The sequence below is a fragment of the Melanaphis sacchari genome, unplaced genomic scaffold (genome assembly GCF_002803265.2).
Source record: "Melanaphis sacchari strain LSU unplaced genomic scaffold, SCAv2.0 Contig1431_pilon_pilon, whole genome shotgun sequence".
NCBI lineage: Eukaryota > Metazoa > Arthropoda > Insecta > Hemiptera > Aphididae > Melanaphis > Melanaphis sacchari.
Window position 1 is genome coordinate 55,092 of NW_020270607.1, and position 27,156 is coordinate 82,247.

General features: G+C 29.7%; 3 protein-coding genes across 3 annotated transcripts in view; 1 reads left to right on the top strand and 2 right to left on the bottom strand.

Annotated features, from left to right (window-relative positions):
* The window catches only part of LOC112591763, a 54,781-nt gene extending 34,463 nt beyond the window's left edge, over positions 1-20,318 (bottom strand). Inside the window, exons 1-9 of the mRNA XM_025335681.1 lie at positions 20,301-20,318; positions 19,886-19,897; positions 19,450-19,482; positions 19,051-19,083; positions 18,570-18,602; positions 16,079-16,108; positions 12,725-12,807; positions 782-899; positions 291-556 (exon numbers count right to left, since the gene is read on the bottom strand). Coding sequence (XP_025191466.1) covers positions 291-556; positions 782-899; positions 12,725-12,757 — 417 coding nt within the window. The 5' untranslated portion in view covers positions 12,758-12,807; positions 16,079-16,108; positions 18,570-18,602; ... (2 more) ...; positions 19,886-19,897; positions 20,301-20,318. The remainder of the gene's footprint in view (positions 1-290; positions 557-781; positions 900-12,724; positions 12,808-16,078; positions 16,109-18,569; positions 18,603-19,050; positions 19,084-19,449; positions 19,483-19,885; positions 19,898-20,300) is intronic.
* Positions 20,319-22,450: 2,132 nt separating this feature from the next.
* On the bottom strand, positions 22,451-24,148 carry LOC112591759 (piggyBac transposable element-derived protein 4-like). Its single transcript, XM_025335679.1, has 2 exons — positions 23,066-24,148; positions 22,451-22,891 (listed from the first exon to the last, which is right to left on the bottom strand). The coding sequence occupies exons 1-2, from the start codon at positions 24,146-24,148 to the stop codon at positions 22,451-22,453; spliced, it is 1,524 nt and encodes a 507-aa protein (XP_025191464.1).
* Positions 24,149-24,555: 407 nt separating this feature from the next.
* On the top strand, positions 24,556-25,607 carry LOC112591760. The gene is made up of 2 exons (XM_025335680.1): positions 24,556-24,793; positions 24,892-25,607. The coding sequence occupies exons 1-2, from the start codon at positions 24,556-24,558 to the stop codon at positions 25,605-25,607; spliced, it is 954 nt and encodes a 317-aa protein (XP_025191465.1).
* Positions 25,608-27,156: the final 1,549 nt, after the last annotated feature.

The following is a 27,156-nucleotide window of genomic DNA, read 5'->3' on the forward strand; positions in this document are numbered from 1 at the left end:
TAAATACAATTAAATGCTTCTAATAAACTTTATTGTAAAATTGGTAAAGTCTTTTGACATTCTCAGACTCCAGTCAATAGAATAAAAAAGTATGATATTTTTGCTATATAACTAACCGATTAACTTAGTTTTCTTTCTTCTCTTTTTTTAAACCATTAGTTATCGGTTATTGAAATAATACCAACTAAGTATATAATACTATTATTCAGATATTAAAAAAAGAGAAGAAATATGATAATTAGTGCCATTTAATAATATTTATTGATATTATATAAATTAAATAAACTGACTCTGATTAAAAAATATCCTCGAAACAATAATACTGCTGAACTGGGAAACGATCCATATTCTGGAACATTAAATTTATTTTCTTCTTTTGATAATTCATGATCTGCTTGCTCTATATCTTGGTCAGAAATACTCGTTATATGCTTCATTATATCTAATTTCAATGTCTTTAATAGTGTACGCCACACTTGTACATGTTTGTTTTGATTGTCATATTGCTTTTCAGAAACTACTAAATGATCTTTTATTGAATCGAAATATTTCAAACCTGAAAATACAAGTCTTGTGTTTAATAATATTAAATTTATGTTAAAAAAAAAATATATATGCTTATGATAATAAATCAAATTCTAACACAAATACATAAAATATTTGAAGTGAACAATTTACCAATCGATAGGAGATTCAACGAATTAAAATATAATAATATACTAATAAAAAGTTGTAGTTTAATAAGGTAACTCAAATCACGAATTCAAAACATAATATTTACCATCGTTGATAACCTCAAATGCGAATTCATATTTCTGATAAAAATAATATATACTCGCTGCATTATAGTACGATTGAATAAATACCATATAATCTTCATAAGATGATGGTTGTTTTGTCTAAAAGAATTTTTTTTTTTTATATAGTATAAGTACCTCGATATATTTTATTTGAACATAACGTAAAGCACATTTTTAAATACATTTTATCAATATCTATCAATAATATAATTTATTAATGATAAATATGCAATATTTCATTAGATTTGTTAATGTCAATTAGTGTTATTTTTATTTATTATATAAATGTTTGGTGTTACTAAATCCAAATTATGATATAAAATATAAAATATCGCTGCATACTTCCACAATCAAGGTAAATAAGGTGTTGGAGAAAATAACAGTATTAATTAGAACACTTTTTATCAGTACTCAAAATAGCTAAATACATTTTGATTGTACATTTTTAGATTTTGCGACAATCAATACATTGTTACGTTTTATTAATTAAATCACATGACATGTTATGGACGTACAACACTAATTCTTGCACAGACAGCGAGGCACGGAAGGGGTTCTTTCAGCCCCAAAACTGTCTACACTGCGAATTTTTTCTAACCATGGACCGTATCACTCTGCTCGTTCACAATAATAAGCAGTGTTGAGTAATATCTAGATAAATTATCTAGATGCAAATTAAGTATCTTCATCTTATCTAGATGAAAAAATAAATTAGTATCTAATTGGTATCTAAGATTTAAGTTATGAAAATCTACATAAATATCTAGATAAATCTTGTGTAATGCGCGTGTATTTTTTTCAATAATCGTTTACTCATTTAGCTATTTTATAACAAATATGATATTACAACGTAGAAGAGTACAAAATAATAATAACATTTGGGTGTTGTTTACTTATAATAATTTTATTCCATCCTGTTACCAAAATAATTTTTAGATTACAATATTTAATGTTCAATAAGACGATTGTTAATTATTAATAGTTGTAATATACCCGCCCGCCATTCGACCGACCGACCGTTATGGTCGTATATCAACACAAGATATAAATATAACACCGTGTTCCCGACATCCGCCCAGTCGATTGGTAAATAATGTGAAATATACTAAAAATAGTTCTCGCACAACACAGACATAATATAATAATTATATATATCATATTATTTATGTGTTATTACTTTTTATTTATAATATTTTGTATAATTATATAATCTTGATCAGATAGTGAGTAGGGGCTACTGCGCTACTGCGCTACTGCGACTGTCTGCAGACTAATTTTATTGTAAATTACAACCTCGTCTAGTCGTTTCGTATATTTTCTTGTTCTTAGTGTTTCTTGTTAACTGCCAATATCAATATGGATAGGTTTTTAAGTATAACTTCCAACAAAAGAATTTATCTGGAAAATGTTGATGACCCGCCTGCTGTTGACGTATCTGCACCATTGTCTGAACTTAAATTTCAGTATTTATTAGATACATTTTATAAGCTGGTGTCAATAAATGGTGATAAAATTAAAGCTTCTTGTCAAAACTGTCACAAAATCATAACTGCATACACAACTTCAAGTGGCAACTTATTAAGTCATATTAAGGTAAGTTTTCATAATATATCCTCTAATAAAATAATTTTTCAAAATTTTTTGATAAATGAATAGGCACGTCATAAAAAAAACATAAAGAATATAGGTACATCCATATTTCAAAAATCTATTAATTAAATTAGATTTATACAATTATAGTTTTAAAATATATTTTTTTATTTATTATATACCTAAGTGATAGAAGTTTATCTATTTAATTTATTACTAATTTTCAATATTTTCATATTTGTATAGAGTCAACATACCTTTTTAATAGCAAAAGTCGAAGATGCAAGGAAGAGGAAGAATGAATCAACCTCATCTTCCTTTATTCAAACTAAAATATATGATGTTTCTACCAAAAAAATTTCAAAAGAAAAGGTAATTTAATGTTTTAACCTAGTTATTAATTATTTAAATATTATTTTTATGTCAAACTTATAGTAACAAATATGATTACTTAAGTTATGAAGACAATGATAATTTTTTAAAAAATTTTTAATATAGTTTTGTAAAGTTGTACAATCAACATTTAATTACAACAATAATGTATTTTTACAATTAATTAATAAGAAAACCTTTAATATAATAATGAACAGTGGTAATATAATGTAATTTTAAGTAAATTAGTTATTTAAATTATGTTGTGATTTTGTAACATCTTATTTTTCTACATACCTTTTATAAATTATAAATTCAAATGTAAAATGTCTTTACAGTATAATCTAGTTTATATTTTATAAAAATATTTAGATTAATGTGAATAACTAATTTTCAATGAGTCTGACTAACTCACTTGAAATTTAATATAATAAATATTTTTTCAAAATTTAAGTAGCCTAACTCACTACAAAACTTAACCAGAGTTAAGTAGGTTGATGCTTTATAAATTATTTAAAAGGTAAGGATTTATGTATAATAAAATGAGTTTATTATTTTCCTTAGAGTAGGTTTTATAATAATAAAAAATATTCAAAAATAGTCAAAAATTAAATTGCTCTTTTTTGGTTTAATCCGTTTTGGCGCTATGAGTCTCAATTACAAATTGTTCAATATAAAGTTTAAATTGTTTTATAAATAAGTAAAAAAAAAAATATATTTTGTTTCAGATAAATGAGTTGGTATTTAATTACATAATTAATGAAATGAGACCACTGATTACGTGTGAAAAACATAGCTTTCGAGAATTAATTATGGGACTTACTGGAATTAAAGATACTTCTATTTTGCCAAACAGAATTCAAATTAAAGCTCAATTAATATCCAGATATTCATCATATGTGCAAATGATTACAGATTTAATACAACAGCATAATTATATTTGTACAACTGCAGACATTTGGAGCTCAAATAATAAAAGCTTTATGGGTAAATATCTAATGATTTTTTTTTTTTTAATTTTATTAAAATTTTATTACTTCTGTGAAATGACCATATTGATTTAGACATTAGTTACTGCAAAAAAACATGAATCATTACCTATCATAAAAATTAATTTTTAGAGAATTATGAGTAATAAGTAATACAATAATACCTACTTAATAACATTTTTAATTATTTGTGGTTTAGGATTATTATATTATATTATATAAATTTAATAAATAACTTAAAAATTGATTATTATAAATTAATTTTTTTATTTAGGTATGACGTGCCATATGATTAATGAGTCTACATATGAACGATCTTCATATATTTTAGGATGTAGAAGAATGATTGGGACTCATAACTACATTAATATTGCTGAGACGATAACTAATATAACTGAAACATACAAATTGGACAATTCAAAAATCATTCATACTGTCACAGACAACGCCAGTAATTTTGGTAAATCATTTAAAGTATATTCTAAACCTTTACCTGATGTACATCAGATAAATTCTTGTACCTCCGGCAATTTCAATGAAGATAGTGATACTGTCAACTGTAATACTGATGATGAAGATACAAACTTAAATTTGGTATATGTCTATGAAGTACTTTCAACTCCAGTGATATCTGATATAGCAAATGATAATTTTTCTCTACCATCGCATATTACTTGCTGTGCTCATACGTTAAATTTGATAGCAACACGTGATATTTCTTCAATTGATGATAGTAAATATAATAAAATGTCTGAATCGTCATTTCAAAAATTGCAAAGCTTTTGGAATATATTAAGTAGAAGTACAGTTGCATCTGACAAGGTGGTTGAAATATGTGGTTGCAAATTTCCAGTTCCTATTATGACAAGATGGAACTCATTATTTGATGCAGCTAAAAAAGTACTACTTCATAAAACTGAAATTATTAAAGCATTTGAAGAATTACGTTTAACAAAATTAAAGGCAAATGAATGGGATTTCTTGAAAGAATTTTGTAACGTAATGGAACCTCTAACAATTTCTTTGGACAAAATGCAATGCGAAAAAAAAGGTTTCTTAGGCTATGTTGCACCTACTATTTTAGTTTTACGCCGCACTTTAATATCATTAACAAATTTAAAATACTATAGACAATTATGTATTAAAATAGTACAAAGTTTAGAAAAAAGATTTACTAATTTATTCGATTTGTCATTGCCTAAAAGTAAAAGTTTTGTCATCGCTTCAATAAGTCATCCCAAGTTTAAATTAAGTTGGATTCCTATTCGATACATTGTCTCGTGTAAACAACTTTTTTTGACTGAGTGCAATGAAATGTATACTAATATCAGCGCTATCCAAAAAAAAACTACTGTAGCTAGTAGTGATGAAGATGATGATAATAGTGATCAGGAATATTACTCATGTTTGTATGAACACACCAATAATGAATCCTCTTCTAGTGATTCAAGAATTACAAACTATTCTTGTGTACAGGCTTTGACGTTCTTAAATTCTCCCAAAAAAGAAATTAGTGTATTAGAAGATTATCCCATAGTTAAACAAGTGTTCTTAAAATACAACACAACTATTTCGTCTTCAGCTCCAGTCGAACGACTTTTTAGTGAAGCAATTCAAGTATTAACACATAGAAGAAACCGTTTAGGAGATAAAACATTTGAGATGTTACTATGTTGTAGGTCAAAAAATTAAAGAAGCCTGTATCATTATAATTTATTTGTTCAATAATTAAAATATTGTTATTATTATTTATTTATGTTTGTACAAGTTTATATTATTTTTATTATTTATGATGTATTATAAAAGTAATATTTTGAAAAAGAAAAAAATAATTACTTAATTTTTTTTGTACTTATTTTAACTTCTTATAATATTGATATTTTAGTATTTGATTTGAATATTATATAAAAAGTATAAATCAGTTTTCTTAAACTAAAAATATATGTTGAGTATTAATTTGTACTTACACCTACTTGGGTGTTCAACCATGATTTTGGGTAGATGTATTTTTCATACATTTAATTTGTTACTATATGCTCATTATAACATGTATTATATTATAATGTATGTATTTCTTAAACATATATTTGACATAAAATAAGCCTTCCTTAATTAATTGCTTAACAATAAATCCAATATCATGTCAAGCATTAAGAAAAAAATAATTATTGCAAGATAAAAATCTAGATGAAAACATTTTATCTTCATATTTATCTAAATAAAAATTGGATATCCTATCTTCATATTAATCTAGATATTAATTTAGCTAGTAATCTAATATTTATCTAGATGTTATTTTTGCTATCTGAACTCAACACTGATAATAAGATGCGTATGTAGTAACTCGCACCCACTGAATATAACTTTATACACGGGTACATAACACCTTTCAGACTACATAAAACCTGGTCATCCAATGATCACCACGTTTCATCTAATCTGTGGTTTTCTAATGGTCTGCCAGACTAATAAATAGTGAAGAGGAATGCGTGGGTTGCACACGTTCTACTAATTCAGATCTATAAGCTTGGGGTAAATTAAATTTATATCTAATTAACATACTTATACTTACAACTACCATTACCATAATATAAATTACGATGAAATTATGATCTGGGTGTAAAAAAAATTTAATATCGTTGTATATTTTAGACGATTTCTTTAATTTTTCGGTTTCCTGAACTAACTAGAAGAGTAGGATCATACTAGGGTTTTGTGTACATGTCACTGTTACTGCCTGTGAGTTTCAATAATACAGCCATACATTTTGCAGATAAGCTTTATGCCATACGGTAGTGTTTAGAATCAGATATTTAAAATTACACGTTTCTGCCATTTGATCAGTGGAATTGTACAACGATACCTCACAATTTTCCTGGTGAGTGGTCTTACTAATAGTTTCCGGATTTACACATAATTAAAATGAGAACAAGATTTCACATTTTTCATGCGAGTTTCTGTTACCGTCTAAAATGATATTCGTTGATGTCGCTTATTGCTAAGTATTAAGCCTGTGGTTCAATGAAACTACGTTACCTTTATCTAAAGGTATCAGAAGTGGAATATTATAAAATAATTAAATCGAAAGCTTGACAGTAAGGGTATATGAGTCACAAATACGAAGTTCTGCTGAATATACACTACGTTTAACTTAGAGGTTCTGAATAGTTCAGGGATAAACGAGAGTCAGTTGTAAGGAGCTCCACTATGGATGGTAAAGTCTGTTGTATTTCTTTAAGTTCGTAAATTAATTCCAATGAAGAAAATAGATTTGTATGTATTACTCCATTTAATGCTGAATTTTCAATAGAATGGAGTATACCAGACGAATTGGGTCAGAAAAACTGTTGATCTTGTAGTTTGCTCCAGGAATTATTAAACCACGAAGTCGCCGGTTTGGGATGTCAATAGTTCTATGACTCAAACCCAGGATTCATAAACAGAATCAGTTGCGTATTTATTTGGGTGGGTGGCGAGGGGGCCCAGGCCCTTCCCGAAATGAAAAACGCAGTTATTAAAAATTGTTATTTTTGACATGGAATATGTCTTATGGTTGGGGAATGGGGATAATTCCAAAAATTTGACACGACACCGATATCATGAAGTCATGAATGAAACTGTCGCTTATGCGATAATTTAAAATAAAAGTATAGTGTGTTGAATGCGTTAGTATATTGTCGATTATTAATGATTATGTAACACAATTTATTATTTAAGTTATATAAATAAAACAAATATTGGTTGTTAGTTGTTTACGATTTCGGCAGACGGAAACTATTAGTATATGTAATTTTAGCTCATGACTTCTAGAATTAAATTAATAACTGTAGTGGTGAGATAGTAATAATATAGGTAGTCAGTGGCGTAGGTTAGGTATTAACTATTAATTATATGCATTATATTAGTATTGATTGTATTCTAGTTTAATTTTGAGTGTCTCTAATAAAAAATTGTTTATAAAAACGTAGTTATTACTTTTTTTTATGTTACAATTCATTAAAAAAATGATTGAGTTTCTTATTACTCTGATGGTCTAAAGAGAGTTGAAAAATCTTGTAGTATTCAAGCAATTTTTGTCCAAATAGTGTGTCCCCTTCCTCCTTTGCCCAAAGAAATCCAAATATATAATCGGCCCCCTCCGAAATAAAAACCTATATACGCCACTGAAGGGAATTAAAATTGGATACCATCTTATGCAAGAATGGAAACGTGTATTATATAAAATCTGTACAAACGCTTGTTAATACAGAATTTTATCTTTTCTTTAACTGAACACAGAATTTGCTCGTCTGACTAAAGAAATTCTGAAGTAGCTGATATTTCATATAGTATGTAACGATAATATAAATGACAAAATCCCAAGTCGCAAAAAGATACAAAGTGGAACCCATTTATTCAAAGTTTTATTAACCGACTGAATTGTTAAATGAGATGACTTGAGAATTTTCCTTCTGAGCATCTGACCTTTCCTGACCGCATATCACTGCGATTCTTAGACTAAATTTAGTTTTCATTTATGAAATTTCCTCAAGAGGTTTTTAAGCAATCGGTCACATTTATTTTTTTTTAATATAGTCGCATTCGGAGATTCTGCAGTTGTTTCTAGTACTACTAAAGGTCTTTATCATTTAGGAGCCAGTTTGCCTTTATTTGCTTTTTCTTGTACTATGACTCTATCACTTTCCTTGATTTATAGAGGCAAAGTTGTTTAATCATACCAATCTTGCGATTTCATTTTGAATTTTATCTGTTGTTCAGTTTCTTGAATAAGTCGTTTCATTTTATATTGATATTCCTGTTAGTTGTGCTGGCGTTCTTAATTAGGTTAGTGAATTTGGAATTTTTAAAGGATGTCTGTAAACAACTTCATACGGTTAAAATTCCTAGGAAGTGTTATTGAAGAATTATGACAATAAATTGCGTACGGGACATATAAATCCCAGTTTTGCGGATTCTTTCCAGAGTAGTTTCGCAAATATTCACCAAGAATTCGGTGATTTTTCTCTAAATTACCATTATTCTGTAGGTGATACGTAGTAGTTGAAGTTTGAGATATATTTAAAAGTTTACACACCTCTTTAAAATCTTACTAAGGAATTCGGTTTCACAGCAGTTTGTCATCGATTATTCGGGTTGACCATGCAGACATATAGATAGGGTAACAAAATGTTGTGCAACCGTGTCTGCTTCGTGATCCTTCATCGCTGAAGCCCACGTGAACTTCGAGAAATTGTCAAGCAATATTCAGACATACGAATCTCCGTTGTGAAATTTGTTAAGCGGCTCTACTGTTGTTATGGGCTACGAGATATATTGTTAAATATAAGTATATATAATATTGCTAATATAAGTATTAGCATGACCATGACACGTGTTGGGAGTAAACATATTCTTACAGATCATAACACAAGATAATAGATACATATTATTATGAATCTCGTTGCATTAGGATCATAATGCATTTTCGAGTGTAATTATCTACTTCTCAACAACATCATAACAAACATCGCAATAGTGCATTACGCGTACCGAGGTCGAGTGAAATGCATTATTTAGGTTACTCGTATGCAACAACACATTGCATTGGCACGTGTTGGCAATTAGGATCAGATTGCATCCTGGATATTGTTTTTACCAAAAACAAGTATCAAAACAACTTCAAGGATATATTATATGGAAATCAAGGCTATGGACTACAATAACAAAAAGCTTTTTCATATATAAGGGAGCCTAGAGACCAGCAACAGCAGATGTACCAGAGCCACGAAGACCTGAGCAACTTCACAATACTTAGCCACTTTTTGTATCAGTTACCTGAACTTTATTTATACGTAATAAACATATTATTGTTCTTAAAAGTTGTAATTTTCATTTAAATAACACCCTGGATCTGGATCTGATATTGGAACGCAACACTACGATGTCAATAAATACATTTTCGAAAGCTTTCAATGCAGTAGTGGTTATCACCACGAGTTCAATGATTATGTGGTTCGGGATTATGCTAATCTGACACACAAGACACCTCTTAATATATTTTTGGACTTGTGCCCTTATGGCCAGCCATTGATACTGATGTGCAATTTTGTTGAATGTACAGAATACGCCTTGATGTCCGCCGAGAGGGTTTTCATGAAATTCCTCGATTACCCGTAAATAATTATCTTCCGTTAACTTGTAGGTTGAGTATACCTGAATATATAACGGAGGGTCTCAAAAGATTTACCGCAACATATTTCGTTCGACTTTCCACTTAAGACCATCTACACCATAGACTAGACTTGAACTTTATTATGGATATAATAATCCTCTAGATCACATTGCTCGAGAATGTAATGAGCTGAGAAATGTGGACCTATTTTCTACTCGAAATTTATGATTGGTAAGCTTGGTCTCGTTAATACATTATAATTATTTTTCCTTTATTTTATGCTATTTTTTAACTGATCTGCACCTATTATTTTATCGTCATTATTTAATGTTGTACTTTTTAATTTATATTATGTTGATAACCTTATTTTTAAATTTGTCTAAATTGTACTTAAGCCTACAAAGGCGTTTATATCAAATAAAAAAAAAAAAAATCATTTGCGTCTTTTGATGCTTAGCGCAGATCATTCTGAGGTTCTAAAGACATTAAAATAGAATTTCGTAGCTCGTATTGTGCCAAAATAACTGTTTGGTGATTATGCAGAACACCTGGCGCTTGTCAATTAAATCATTTCAATCTTCGTTACTTGGCTATTTTGATGACAAAGTTCCTCAACCCTACCAAATTGTTATTGAAATTCTACGGTCATACCTTTACTAGCTTTGAAATAGGCTAATACGCAATGAACTAATACAATTCCCGTAACTACAGAAAATAGATCTCCTGATCGTTCTGTCATGTTTCTTGTGGAACTCAGTTTTTCTTCCTTTGTTTTTAAAAATTCTTGGTATCCATTATTCATATCTGCAGTCAGTTTGTATTCGAGGTCCTCTTTAGGTTCAACTGATTCGGAGTTTACGGGTTTTTCTTTCGTTTCTGACGGAGTTTGAAGTTTCAATAGAGTAAGGGATCTTTGTGGTCATTACTTGGATACTGTTTAATGCATCGACGTTTGTGTTGTTAACACCTGGTTTGAAATAAATCGTATACTTGTGTTTTTCAAGTTTCTAACGCCAACGAGTCAATCAGATTCTTTTACATTAAATAGTCAAACTTGGGCTCGATGATCGGTTACTATATTGAACTGTTGTCTAAACAGATAAGATCGAAATTCCTTAATATCCCATACAATACTAGTGAACCTATATTCAGTAGTATTATAATAAACTTCAGCTTAATTCAGTGTGCGTGAAGTAAATTGCTATGGGTAAATCCAAAAGACATACGCAAGTACTCAAAGTGCCCTATGTCAATGAAGAATGCAATCTTCTCATAATCAGAAGGATTCATGTACACTAGATAAATATGTAATCGTCGAACACAGACATATCACAGTCGTAATTGAATTTTACGCAAGTGGTTTTAATCGAGATTTATTGATATTACATCGAGATCTGTAATTAGATATTGCAAAATCTAGGGAAGTGTCTATAAAAAGTTTACAAGACGCCGTAAATTTCATAAAATCTTATCATTTGTGTGAAATGTTATTAGAATTTTCCAAACTACTACAAATCTACTTAATTAATCCAGTATCTTTTTGCATTTCAGAAAGGTTTTTCTCAGAATTAAGAAGGTTGAAGACATTTTTGATATCAACTATTACACAGAATCGTCTCAACGATATCGCTGTTCTTCCTGTCCATCGAAACGAAAATGAGAATATTGAAAAAATCACTAATACCTTTATAAATAAAGCCAAAACACATTTGAATTTAAAACATTTTTGTCTGAATCGTTTGAACCTATAGTATAAATGTTACCGAAAACTATTATTTTATTAAATATTCGGTTTTTATTATAAATTGTCTTATATTATATTATAAAATATATGTTTTTTTGTCAGCTTGTAGACAATTGAGTATAAGCAATGAGAGGAAAAAGCCTTCTCACGAATACTTGACATTGGTAAGAACACCCAATAGATTTTTGAAAACCTGGCGCCTATGGACACGACACTTAACGTTTCCATTACAATGGGGTTTCTTCGGAACAACTTAGAGCAGAGGGTTCAAAGTGACTCGTTGAGCGCAATTACACCTCCTTTTTCAAGGATTTCCATCTGTTCTCCGATTTCCTGACGATGTCGCCGTAATAATGGTAAGGCTTCGTGTGTATTAGTTTGCGAACTCGGGAGTCTTGATCTTGTGGGCAACTGCTGTCTTGCTTTGAGTTTGTCGACTTCTAAAAAGAATACGTCAGAATATTCATTACAAATCGTTTCCAATGACTTTTTTTCTCAGAGTTTAAGTGATCCATGCGCAATGCTTTCACCAATTGGTTTATTCTTGCAGCGTCCAACTCGATTTTCTTCCTGAATTTCTTTGTATACTGCATATATCGACGCTTCCCGAAACACTTCATGAATAAGTTCTTTTAGATCCGATACCTTAATATTAATTCTATTCTCTGTTAGACTTATAAATGATGCTAAGACGCTTTGAATTTTTACCTTCGTAACGACATTACAATACATGACCGAACTTGTGATTTCTTGATTTAATATTAGAATACCGTCCTCTGCTGGATTGTCTGATTTATTTTCTACCAGAGTTTCTACACAAGGTTCTAAGAAGATTTCTGACTCGTCCAGAATAATAATTTTATTAGTCTGGTAATTTATAATAATTTCGATTTCGACCATGAACGGGTTTGCCCAGAATTTTGTCTTTAGGAATTGGAGACTCAGAATGAACTTTTTGAAATTTTTTATCTCAGAGTGATCTAAGCTGAAGAAAATTACATATAGAAAGCCATACGTGTTTTTTTTTTTATAAAAATTAGATTTTTTAATTATAAATAATATAAATAAAGGTACCTACACTGAGTACTAATTGGTTATGAAATTTAATCATGTACGTGTCAGTTCGTATATCAAGAGCTTCAACCCAAAGTTCTTTTATTGCTGAAAATAAAATAAAACACTGGTTTATATAATTCATAAATATATTAAAAAAAGTGAAATTAATTTTCCCATAAATATTTCATTTACAAAAATGCATTAGATGGGTAGTGATAAATATTGAACATGAAATTTGCAGTTTCAATAGTAAATTTAAGTTATTAATAATATATAAAAGAAGAAAAACAAATTATTTATTTTTATAATTTTATTTTTAAGTTTTTCTTTCATATAAATAAAAAATAAGATAACTAAATGAAAATTACTTAAAAATCTCATTTTAAAAATAAAATAAATTAAAACAATAGCTATTAGGTTTGGTAACAAAAAAAAGTTTATTTAAACATAGAACTAGTGTTATTATTCATCTTGATATTCAAGTTGTACACGTATATAATTTATTCATTTCTTCATGATAAAACAGGATTTAGTCCGAGTTACAGTAATGGTGTAAAGTTGACAAAAAAATAACAATAAGATACTTATTATAAGAATGGAACATAAAAACAAGTGAAATAAAATACGATAATAAATTTACAATATTTCTATGGTAGAAATAATGGTAGAATATAATCATGTGTTCGCGGTTTACATTCAAGACGTGATTCATATAACAAAGGAATTTACGCTGAACCGTCGCCTGAGTTGTAAACTGGCGTCTGCTGATCTCAATCAGGTTAGGTTAAGTCAGGGTTTAAGAGAGATGGTGAGTTTAAAGTTACCAGATAACCTTTTAACGAAACCCATTTTTTCTAAAGCTTTGCAATTAATTATATCGATGTGGGCGCGAGAACAATGAAAGGGAGTAAAAGTAAAGTCAAGATCACAAATGCTAGAATCAAAGAGCATCAAATTAGAGCTGTTCAAAGTATAAGAGGGAGTAATAGGAGAACGAATTTTAGTTCCATTGAATGGTATTTTTACAATTTAATGTAGGACCGAGAGTTTCAGCTTAGGCAGAAAACTTTTAAAGATAACTCTGGAGTTTGAGACAGTCACCACCAGTAAAATTCCTAAGGAAAATCTTCATATCACTAGTCTAGATTCCCACCTTGAGGACACCAGAGAGAGATAGAAATATATCAGATTTTGAGTTAATCACATAAACCGATTGTGATATATTTGATAAAAATGAATTCAACCAAGAAAGGATAGGATCTCCAAATTCAAAAGCACCGAATAGAGAAATAAGAATCTTATCATTTACTGAATCAATCACCTTAGTAAAGTCGGTAAAGATGACTTAAACTTGTGATCACTCAGTAAAAATTCAAGTATTTATTTACAGTAGAAGAGGTTATAAGATACCGTAAATCTTCCTGGACGAAAACCGAGTTGTTCGTTGGCTAAATTCAGTTTAACCGAAGACTAAATTGAGTCTAAGACTAAGGACTCAAAGAGATTAGAAATATGTCTTAGAATTTGAACTGGTCTATAATTGATGACTAATGAAGAACTACCTGGATTTTAAATGAGAGTAACAGGACCGAGATTTTCCACATTTTAGGGAAAGTACTTTTATTAAGAGATCAACAAGGATATAAAATAATGTGGTTTGTTGTGTAGAGGAAATGGCCAGAAAACACATTTTTTAGAAAATTTAGCTTGAGGAGGACATCGTCAGGGGTGAAGTAACAGTCTTTTAGTAAATCGAAAAATGTTTTTTTTATGGGTTGAAGGTTAGGAATAATTGATTTTAAAAAGTAAACAGAACAAAAATGTTTAGCAAACGAATTACAAGATTTTATAAGAGCTATCTACTGCATCCAAAGAAACTATGTACGGAACAGTTTACTAGCAAATTGGACTAAGACATTTACGAATAAAATGTATTATGCTAAATTTTGTTAAAATTATGAACTGTTAAATTATTTCATTGGTGTGCTTTCAAATTCAGTATTTGTAGATTTTTATAATTTAGTAAAACCATTGAATATTGATTATAATTTAACGTAGTCCGTTTAAAGCATTAACAATGAAGTTCAAATAATCAGAACCTAAATAAAGTTGAGGCATAAATTCCAGATTTTGATCTGGCAGTCAGATTTAACTGTAGTAGTGCTACTATCACGAATAATGTTATAACGTGGATTAATAGTTTACATCAAGTATTATTAAAAAATGCACCAGCAAAATACCACCTAGAGAAAATGAATTAATTGTGTGTTCCCAATGTATTAAAACCATTTTTATTTATTGCATCGAGTTTTATAGCGCTGTCTCTCGCTAATCCATGAATATACAAAAAGATACATATAGCAATTCTAAACACTGGAGTACAAGGAAATCATTGATTAGAATTGCTTCAAACTGTGTAGTCACGTTTGTGAGCAAATTATTCATTGGGTTAATTTAGGTTAGAATTTCTGATAAAGTGATAACATTAAAAATTGGACTTTTGAATGAACAAGTGCCAGGTGATCTAATTCTGACACAAACACACAGAATTGAGCTTAGAGAATTCTTAGAGTGACGCGGGAACCCGTTTCGGCTGAGGCAGCATAATTTTAGTAGAAACTAGTTTGGGATATCTCCTAGTAATGGAAAGGAAAAGATTTCGAAGCAAGCTTGATGAACCTGATAGGATTGATTTCGAGGTTGAGATGCGACAATCAGAGTATGACATCCTCCTTGCTGCTCTGTCCAATAGGTGAAGTCATGGCCTGACCATCCAGGATCTTTCCGGATTTGGGAAGATAGGTGAAACGACTTTCGACTTCCTAGATATCTAAAGTTTCGTGTAACCCAGACACTTACAGGACACGGGTGTTTTAGGCAGTACCTGAACCGGATTAAGCGCACCTCAATGTGGCGTGCCTGTATTGTAAACATCTCTTGGATACCACGAAACACACAATATTCGATTTTACGTATTGGGATCCACTCTAGATGATAGTTAAAACGTTCGTCAGCAACATTAACGTTATCTCTAGGGAGTTAAAGATTGTATTTGTGTCACGTGGTCCAACCGATGTCCCCGATCGCGAAAATGACCTAGGAAGATTTATAGCTACCGTCCAACGTGCATCTAGAATCTTTTTATGATATGGTCCAGATCATATAAGGATATAAATTGCAAAGTCCAAAGGACAGCTGAGGCGGATGTACATTTATTATACCGAATCTTAAACTTAATGAATAAGAACTAATTTTTTAAGAATCAACTTTCTTTGTAAATAATACCGATTTTTCTCTAACAAATAAGTAAAAATAATGAAAAAGTTCTTAATGTAAAAATTTTTTTTATAAAGTATGCAATCATAAAAATACTTACAAACAGTATCATCTAAAATTAAAGATTTTCCTGTAAGCACAAAAAAAAAATGTATTATTTAATCATCTTTAAATATATTTTATTTTTTATATAGTTTTAGTGTGTTATTATTTAGTAATAATATTTTTCAAAGTAACTACGAAGTTATGCGCTCAACAATACATTAATTAAGTCTCTCCAACATATAATTTATACTAAGTTTTTGAGATAAAAGTCTTTGTCAAGCGTTAAATGTAAATAATAATTAAATATTTTATTTATTAGAAATATTTATTATACAAAACAATAACTTCTAGCTTATCTCAGAAACTCATAATCTACTAATTCAACCCCATTTGTGTATATATATATACCTTGAAGCACGGGGAGTGTTTAAACTATCAATTTTCAATTATCCTTGGTTAAAATAGTGTGAATCATTAGAAAATAATAGCATTTTTTAATCCAGATTACATTTTTTCAATACACTTTTTTGATCACTATAGGTATTTCAAAATTGACAATAATCTTTTATCCTCATAATTTTTAAGTACTAAAACATAATGTATTAAAGAAATCTTTGAAAACATGGATCTTTATAGTAATTTACGAATATTTAATAAAGTGCATAATACGTATGTATTTTAATAAATTAAAAATAATATCAATCTTAATTACTTTGCTAGTAGCAACAACTACAAATGAGATATTTTCTTGATTTCTTAAAAGAGTTAACAGTTATTTAAGGTTAACCATGGGTGATGAATGAAGATAGGTTAATTGACCTTTTTATAATTGATATTAAAAGCATTCTACATCTCTAAAAGAGATTTAAACAGGGTTGTTGATATATTTTCACGTTTAAATAACGCTGTTATAATTGAATAGTTTGATCTAATTATTATATTTTACGTTATGAAAAAAGTTAATTAAGCATAGTCATTTATGGAAATAAATACAGTGTTTATTGTTTATATTAAGTGAAATAGGTTAATAAGAATAAAATATGTGTGGTAAGCATTAAATACAAAGAAATGAGTGACTACTTAACTTTAGTGTGTGGAATCTTACATACATAATATATAGGGTTTCTTGTTTATTTCAACATTTAATTTGTTATTGCATTATTTAACGAATTATATTATTATATTATTAATTAAGGTCGTTTGTATATGTTATGTTATTTGACTATAAATACTGCTAAATGCTTATGAATCTGTTTTTAAAGGTACATATTACATATTTATTGTTTTTTTACATATAACTAAAATTTATTATCCTGTTTGACATTCTAATTATTATTTGACAAAATTAATTATATTTAATACTTCAGAATCTGGTGTGTGACGTTCAAATACTGGAAAATCTCCCCATCATAATTTATTATGGCACTAAGAGATAATAGTGCAAGATAGCTTGAAGGGCATAGATTCAATTATCAATCCAATGAGCAGTAAAGAGATATACAATGTGACTCAAGGCAAGTCAAGTTAAGAAATAAATGTCTACTAAATCACATCTGTAATGTCAAAGTAATATAGAACCCTCAATGGATCTAAAACATTATTAGAGGTACTACCCAAATTACCATTCAGTATTGCATTATATATTTTAATTTATGAAATTTAATCATTCAAGATTGCAATTTTACTATCAAACTATTTAAATAAACGTACCATTTAAGGTTACAATCCAATGTCAATCGTAAATATTTTATTCTATTGACAATACTGAATTTTAGACAGTTAGTTTGATCGATTTGAATATTCATGCAATGTAATTTCTTCAAGAGGTGGTAAAAAGTTATTTATTGAAAAAAGCATGAACATTTGTTTTGTTGAAGTTTTAATACAGTTTTTTAATATTTAACCACTTAATTACTTTCTTAAAATTTAATTCCATTATTTTTTTTTAAACTTTCCCAATTAAAACCAGATAATTAAAAGCATGTATCATCCGCATATACAACTATTTTTTCGTCAACATTCATAGTACATAGCTTATTTATGAATTATTTATGAACATAATAAACAAAATTGGACCTAGAATACTTTCCTGAGTTTTACCATACACAACTTAATTTTCACATACTAAAACCTCATTCGAATTTGTAGTTTGTTTCCTTATATTAAGATAGATTATAAACCAGATTCAACAAAAACCATTATACCACAACTACTAAACAAAATAAAATCTTTGCAATTTCCACAACAGCATTTTAATTTGTTTGAAGAACTCATTTTTCTGAAATTGGCTTATCTAATACCTGTGCATGAAAAGATAAAAACATTTTACACTTTTTGCATTTAATATCTTCATTATCGTAAATTTCGTCGTTAGAAACAGAGCACATTAACATAATTACTTATTTAACTATTTAAAATATCACTACTACGAAATTTAGATACGACAATACCATAAACGTTCAACGTCCATTTTGCTACGAATACCAACTGTTAACTAAAATAAATTAACATTATTTATTTCTATTGTAATATAAGTTTGTACTCACTGAATATCTCGTAGTACCGAGGTTTAAAACCAGCTGTTCATAATCAATGATTAATCATTATAATATAAAATATAATCCTTGTTTTAAAATTTTACTCTATTTGTTCAATCATCAAAAAAATAATCACTAAGTATTATTGAGTAAACCGTTGATTCAAATTCCATGTATTGATCTTAGGAAGTTAACTTTGATATTGAGTTGTTCTATTTATTAAATTTAAAAATATTTTACGAGTAAAAAAAATATCACATAAGACTGTGTTCTAAAATGTCGACTATTTTTATAATAATATAGGGGTACTCAAGATTTGTTCAAAATCAATCAACAATAATCAACGACTTTGATTTAAATATCAATACTTATTCATATTAATGAATAAGTTAGATCGTTTGCAATCTTTATAGTTCCATAAGTATTATAAAAAAAACATTGTAAATAACATAAAAAATAATGTAAAAGAAATTAATTGATCTATACTTACATTTCTCGTTCGTTTTTGTTATTTCGAAATTTTCTTTTGAAGAATGAATAATAAAAAAAATATCATTAAAAAAATCAATCTTAAATTATGGAGTGATACTTTAAATATAATCACTATTTATAGTTTTATTGTATCATTAAAACAATAAAAAAAAGATGTTAAAAATTCTAATTGAGTGGTGCGCACCACTCCATCGTTTCCTACATCAGCCTGATAAATTGCAACACAACACTTACAGAATTAATTTAATAAGTATAATTGAACATTTTTAACTAGAAAATTTATCCAAATAATGATATTTAGAGTAGAAGCGGAACGATACGCATATCTTTGCTTATTTTATGTAATTCTATATTTATAAAATTATATTGCCATATTGAGTATTGTATTTGTACTTACTGTATGGAATATCTAATGCTTCAAAACTATTTTCTGTAGTAAAAATAAAAACAATATTAGGTGTTTAATTATTCTAAAATAATTAATAAATAATTTACGCCTTTGAATTTAGGTAAAAGAAATGATTAAAGTTATTATCCATCAATTAAATATTCATTATTATTCTATATTAACTAAAATGTTTATTAAATATTCGCGTACTGTTTTTTCGACATATCCTTGTATTATTTTATTATGACCAATATTTTTTTTTTTAATAATAATTTGATTTTTTAATTTTTACGAACAATTCAAGTTTCTTATGAAATATAAATATTAATTGTAAATAAAAGTAATATTATTTTTTTATAAATATTAATGCATATTATTTTTTTATTATTTTTAATGATATTTACTTCGAGTTTTAATGACTATAATTAAGTATTTTAACACTCACCTGTGTCTTTGGCTTTATGATACAAAAAAATATTTTTAAAATAAAAAATTTTGTAATATTAATGACATTAGTTAAATTGTCTCAGGTTCTTTTATTTTTAATAACATAAAATAAAAAAAAGGTTCTAGTATAATTTATTCTTGATTACGTTTAAGTAAATTATCTATTTTTTTGATTTAACTGAATTTACGAATACACCGCTTTGTCTAGTTAGTAATAAAAAATTGCAAATCCATCAAGCAAAAAAAACTAAAACTATTAACGATAAAAGCAATCTATCAAGAACTAATGAACAAATCAATGTTAACGTTATAGTTTTCAAATCTAACAAAGAAGTATAAATAACTTAATCCATCGTTGGTAAATGTATTGATCATACTAACATTTCAACATAAATATACACAAAATCACTTACTTATTGATTTATTGAAACTTTCTAAAATTTGAATAGTATTTTTTAATTAGAAATTTTGATTACCGAAATCAATGTTCGCAATAACAAGCAATTTGAAACTTTTAAAATATTTCTTTTTTTTAACAATAGCAATAATTTATATAATAAAATCAACCTATTATCAAAATCCATTTATATATTATAATTTTTATATATTTCTCCTCTTTCCCTCTATGCTAACAGGATGAATAAATAATAATATCTTGCAGAAAATACTACAATAATAATAATTTTACAAGCTAATAGGTAGTACTATCAGATATAATTAATTAGTTATCGGGTTCGAAAGACCAAATGTTTGTCACGATTTCCGATTAATAAATAATACTTAACAAAAAAAAAAAAACAACGTGAAACAAACGAATAATTTTATAGTAGACTCTATATTTGTATTTTTATAATATTAATCAATTAGACCACAAAGAATAATACTTAGCTGAAAATGTTAAACTATGTAAGTTCTAATTAATAATTAATATAACAATATATAAAATAAAACAATTTAATCATTAATCACAATATGATAATGATATTATATGCCATAATCAATAACAATATAAATAATAATACAATATAGTGATATAATTGTTGGCAACACTACTGGGTGACAGAAAAGGGAGCTAGTTAAGAGAATAAGCGACAGTATGTTGCGGTGGTTGAGCCTTACTTACTGTGAGTCGTGCTGGAGCTCTTAAGCGTTTAAGTTGTTTTAGTTTTATTATTTATTTCTTTGTTTAATGCAATAAAGTTCTATGCGTATATACATATTTTGTTAACATTGTGAACATTTTGGAAATCCTGACTGATTCAGAAGTGGGATGTACTAGGATTGTGCGATATCCTTGGTGAGCCCTAGTGTAATAAAAAAAAAACCGTTACAGTCTGTGCGAACGTATTATAGTCGTCGTGAGTTGTTACTGTGTCTTCAATTGCGTAAATTACGATATTGTTGGATGATATCTAAATTCATAGTTTTGACTATTTTGTGTTATTAAAATTTGGTATTCTGTGTTTAAACGGGTGGTTATACCGACATAACATAAAAAAAAAGAAAAAAAAGGTGGTAATACCGTCGTATTACGCTTTGTCGTTCAGGAAGAATCGTACTTGGCCATCGGTGTATGGTTCGACATCGTGGTGGATTTGTGACTGATAAGAATTATCTGAAATCGTTTAATTGATATGATGACGAATGATAACGAAGAAAATAGTATTGATAGTGTTGCGGCTACGGTTCCGTTATATATCAATGGACTCAAACGCGCTATGTTGGAACAAAATAGATTGTGCGAGCAACAGATGGACGCTATCCTCAATAGGTTGCTCGACCATAGGCGGAATAATTCGCACGTTGTACCAGCGGTGCTACCAAACCAGGAGTAGATCATACCAATGTTTACAGGCGAATCAGGAGACACGGATGCAGCTACCGAGTGGATTAATGCTTTAAAAACTGTTGCTCATTTGAATGAATGGCCTGATACCTATACTTTAGAAGCAGGGCGATCACACCTGGGAGGCGCGGCAAGTAATTGGTATTTGAGTCATATGGCAGAACTAGACACGATGAATAAATTTATTACATCTTTCGAAGAGATGTTTACCAGCCAAGAGAGCATCACAGAGACATGGAAGAAAATGGATGAACGTGTTCAACAACGTGGTGAAACGGTATACGCATATTTTCACGATAAGGTTCACGATATGTGTCAACGTTTAAAACTAACTGCGACCGAAACAAAAAAATGGTGTGCATCGGACTCAAATCTCGTGAAATGTGTGCCGCTATATTAACACGTTCACTGTCCATGTGTTAAATTTAATCAAAACTGATCAGTCCTTTGACCCATATGTGGGTCATGTCAAACCTATTTCATCAGTCCATGACCCATATGTGGTTCATTTCATACATTTATTTTCCTGTTGCTTTATTGGAATGGACTACATGCTATGAAATTCATAATAACACAGTTAGACTGGGGAGATGATAAGCTTTCTAATGATATATAGTTTTAATATGTTTGTAATTGTTATAAGCTAATAAAAATACATGCATAATATATATAAATTATTTATTGTATATTATATTTCATTACATTTTATTTGTAAAACTAATGGATTTTGTTGTAACAAATTAAACAATAAGCATTACCACATACTTTACAATGTGTGTTAACTTTTTTTGCTTTTTTTCCAGCTTCTTCTGCACTCAACTGTCCATCTTCACGAAGACTTGAATAGCACCCATGACATCTTTTTCTTTGCATTTTTCCATTTTGTCTATCAAACTGTTCAAGAAAATGCATTGAAATATTTTTTTGAATGTTCACAGATTCTGATTTGTCTGTAACCTCTGTACACAAAATACTTCTAGACAGTGATTCGGTAAATGAAAGTAAAGTTAGTTTCTTGTTTACTTGTTTGTTGAAAATAATCATACTATTTACTACTGTTATCCCAAATAGTAATTCCATAGCAACTTTTTTGTACCAAACAAGAGATTTTCGTTGTGGATTATAATAACTGCTTAGTTGATCTGAAACATCGATTCCCTGTTTTGTATTATTGTAATCCAAAATCATTTTTGGTTTTGTTATTGTATTTCCTTTTCTATCTGTTTTTCCTGTATTTTGAATTTGATCTCCATGGCAAGTAGATAACATCAAAACATCTCTTTTGTCATGCCATTTTAAAATTGTAATAAATTCTTTTTGTCTTGCTATAACCTGCCCTTTTTTCAATTTTTTATCTTTTACATCTACTGGAAGCCATTTTCGATTTTTTCTTAAAGTACCACAAAAATCAGTTTTTCGGCCATAAAGATATTCAGCAAGTGGAACACTAGTATAAAAATTGTCTGTTATTATCAAACGGCCTTCATCAAGTAAACTATCAGCTAAATTTACCACAACTGTTCCCGGCTTATCCAGAGTTCCTAAAGTAGGTCCTGTACCACAATAAATACTAGAAGCCCATGTAAAACCTTCAGGTGTACACAATTTGTACATTTTGATACCATATTTATGGGATTTTGACGGGTTATATTGACGAAATAAAAGTCTTCCTCTAAAAGCTATCATAGATTCGTCAACAACTAATGTGTCTCCTGGAGTGTACAAATTTTGTGTTTTTTGAAAAATCATATCCATTAACGGTTTAATTTTATATAACCTGTCTGTATTATCTCTAGCAATATTATTGTCTACAAAGTGCCAACATCTTAAAATAATTATAAATCTATTATAGCTCATGCCAATTTTGTGAAATAACTCATGATAATATAGACTGTCTTTTTTCCAATATGATTCATAAGTAGGAAATACAACAACACCAGAAAACATCAAAACACCTAAAAACTTTTTCATTTCATCAATATCTACATCTTTCCATCTAGACATTCTACTACTTCTTCTAACTGGTCCACTATTTAGCCTCTGGTGTGCGTACCGATTTGTTTCATTACACATTAAAAGTAAAATGTCATTATCGATAATACTAAAAAATACGTCTATCGGTTTCAAAATATTTGTAGAATCTTCTATTACTATTTCATGTAGTAAACCAGCAGACTTACCAGTAAAATCAACTCTGCGCAAATTCAAAACAGTGTTTGACCAGTCTTCTTCTAGAAAATCTATAACCGGATCACCATGTGCTACAACTTCTTCATCATTTGAATCAGATTCTCCATCAGACATCAAATATTCAGGATCACTGTCACTGTCGTAATTTTCAAATTCTGTGTCACTATTCTCCAATTCACGTTCAATATCGTCCACATTTAAATTATTATGTGATTTCGACGACATAGTTGTTTCAATAATAGACCACGTACGCAACTAATGTGTTTTCGTTCTACTGTTATACTATACAACTGTACGTCAAAGATAAGAACAAACATTTTAAATAGTATCTAAGGATCCGAGGAAATCCCATGTAAAAATAATAATATACGCATATTTTACGTAACAATTTAACATGTACCACATACGGGTCATGAACTATAAACAAAATAAAGTATTGATTTCAAGTCCATGAACCACATATGGGTCATGCTATTTTTAAATATAACTGGTTTGTATTTATCATTGTTTATAGATGTAGCTTACTCTGGCACTCCAAATATAATCAAAAATAATTTTATCGAAGTGGACTAGCGCGTACTGTTTATCAATTTTCAATAGGGACTAATCAAGAAATAAACCATGAACCACATATGGGTCATCGGACAGTGAACGTGTTAAGTAACAGTCACACAAGCGAAGTGGAACTATTGGCAGATATACGTATGTATACTGAAGTGCATTGTAATCGAAGTGAACGTTATCGTGCCGTATCGACATATGATATAAAGAATGCTACTAAAACATTCGATAAAGTTGTTGAGCAAGGGTCGAAACCTACTACACAGGGGCAGCCATCATACACACGTTTTAAAAAGGGACATAATACAAGTAATAGTACGGTTGCGGGACCTAAGTGCTATAATTGTCAGTTGATAGGACATATAGCACGCGATTATACTCGCCCTAATGCTTAAAGTGTGGAACAGAGGGACCTACCGCCAAGTATTGTCAAGCAGTCACGTCGGACGTCGCTTTGATCGATACTAACACAGTAAATAGAACACTATATGTAAAACGTGTACAAATCAATGAGGATTCCGAAGAAGTTCAAGGCTTAGTAGACACCGGGAGTGCACTTTGCATTATCAAGCGAAGTATAGCTCAAAAATATGGACTGACAATAAAATCACGAACAGTTAACCTTAATGTGTATGGTAACACCTCTTGTGTAATTGGTGACGGTGATACGAAGGCATGGTTAAAGATAGACTCTGTAAAGGAATATGTAGATTTATTAGTTGTTGACGACCACATTCAAAACTATGATATACTCATAGGACGCACTTTCATCAATAGAGAAAATGTATCTTTTATTAAGACATCTAACCAGTTGATTTTTGATTATAATATGCCACTGCCTTATATTGAAGAACCAAATGAGACAATAACTGGACAACCTACAAACGTAGAAGTGATGTTGATTGAACATGAAAAAGAACCGATTACAGCAGGTATGGTTAAACATAATCTGTCATTCACCAAGGATGAAGTAACTAAACTGGTAAACCTGATGAATGAGTATCGTCTATGTTTTGCTTTTCATATATTCGAACTAGGATGTACAAACGCACTAACTATGGACATTGTGGACAATAATGTACCAGTGGTAAGCAGACCTTACAGAGCAAGTGCGGCGGAGTGAGACATCATCGACAAAATTGTCAGTGAATGGAAGGCGGCAGGTCTAGTTACGGAGACAAAATCAGCATACGCTTCTCCTGTGTTATTGTTAAGAAAGAAAAATGGTGAACTAAGATTAGTTGTTGACTATAGAAAGTTAAACTCGCAGACTATACGTAAGGTATTCCCGACACCGAACATGGATGATCATTTAGAAGCATTGAGTGACGCAAAACTATTTTATACATTGGACCTTGCCTCAGGTTATTTACAAGTACCTCTGACGGAAGAAGCAAAGGCCAAAACAAGTTTTATTACACCGAGTGAGACCGAACAATTTGAGAGTATGGTATTCGGGTTAGTAAATGCACCTTATGAGTTTTCACGTTTAATGCAAGGAGTCATGCAACATCTACAACGAAAAGACGCGATGTGGTATTTAAACGATATGATAAATCGACTACGAAAAGTATTTGAAGCACTAAGGGCAGCTAATTTGACACTGAAGCTAGAGAAATGTTATTTCGGCTACGAGGAAGTCACTTACTTAGGATATAAGATATCAGCCAAGGGCATTAAACTAGGACTGGACAAGACGTCAGCGATCCTAGATATGAAACAACCAATTAATCAACATGAAGTACGACATTATTTGGGGTTGACGGGATTCTTTCGCAGATTTGTGCCGCATTATGCTGAGATAGCCAGACCACTGATAGAACTTTTAAAAGATAGTATACCATTCAAATGGAAGGCAGAGCAAGAGCAAGCTTTTGACAAATTGAAACATTGTATAACCAGTAGCCCAGCATTACAACTTTTTAACCTATCATCTTACATGGAACTCCATTGTGATGCCAATCAAGTAGGTCTGAGTGGAATGTTGTTACAGCGAGGTGAAAATGATAAGAAAATGCATCTTGTTCATGCTGTTTCAAAAAAAACGACAACTGTGGAGAAAAATTACCATGCAGGTAAATTAGAATTAATGGCTATAGTATGGAGTATAACACGTCTACGTCATTTACTCATTGGAATTCCATTCACTGTCATCACTGATTGTAAAGCCATTGTGCAACTCAATACAAAAAGAACAGTCAATCCACAAGTGGCACGTTGGGCAAATCTACTGAGTGAATACAAATTTGAAGTAAGACATAGACCAGGAACTAAAATGGCGCACGCTGCTGCATTGTTGCGAGCGCCAGTGGACATACCATATGATACTGAACAGGAACTAGAAGACTATGAGGTAATGTTAGCAATGACCGAAGAGGAACATGTAATGGCCATGCAGAGAAGTGATGAGAAGTTACGGTATATCATCAATAACTTGACAAAAGGACCAGAAGAGCGCTCTGTAGCTGAGGACAGTATGATTAAAAATTATGTTCTACGTGAAGGTATATTATATCGAACACAACAATTGTGGGTAGTACCAGATGGAATGCGGAAAAGTCTGGTAGTCCGCTGTCATAACCTATCTGGTCACTTTGCACTAGATAGAATGGTATCTAAGATTATGGAACGTTATTATTTTGTTCGTATGCATAGGTATGATGGATATCATA

What these genes read in the sequence shown, in the direction of transcription:
- LOC112591759 (XM_025335679.1), bottom strand. Translation starts at nt 24,148, where the DNA reads ATGTCGTCGAAATCACATAATAATTTAAATGTGGACGATATTGAACGT. An exon ending in AAAAATTGAAAAAAGGGCAG is followed by an intron (nt 22,892 to 23,065) that starts GTTATAGCAAGA and finishes AATACAAAACAG; the next exon opens with GGAATCGATGTTTCAGATCA.
- LOC112591760 (XM_025335680.1), top strand. Translation starts at nt 24,556, where the DNA reads ATGGGTCATCGGACAGTGAACGTGTTAAGTAACAGTCACACAAGCGAA. An exon ending in TAAAAAGGGACATAATACAA is followed by an intron (nt 24,794 to 24,891) that starts GTAATAGTACGG and finishes AGTGTGGAACAG; the next exon opens with AGGGACCTACCGCCAAGTAT.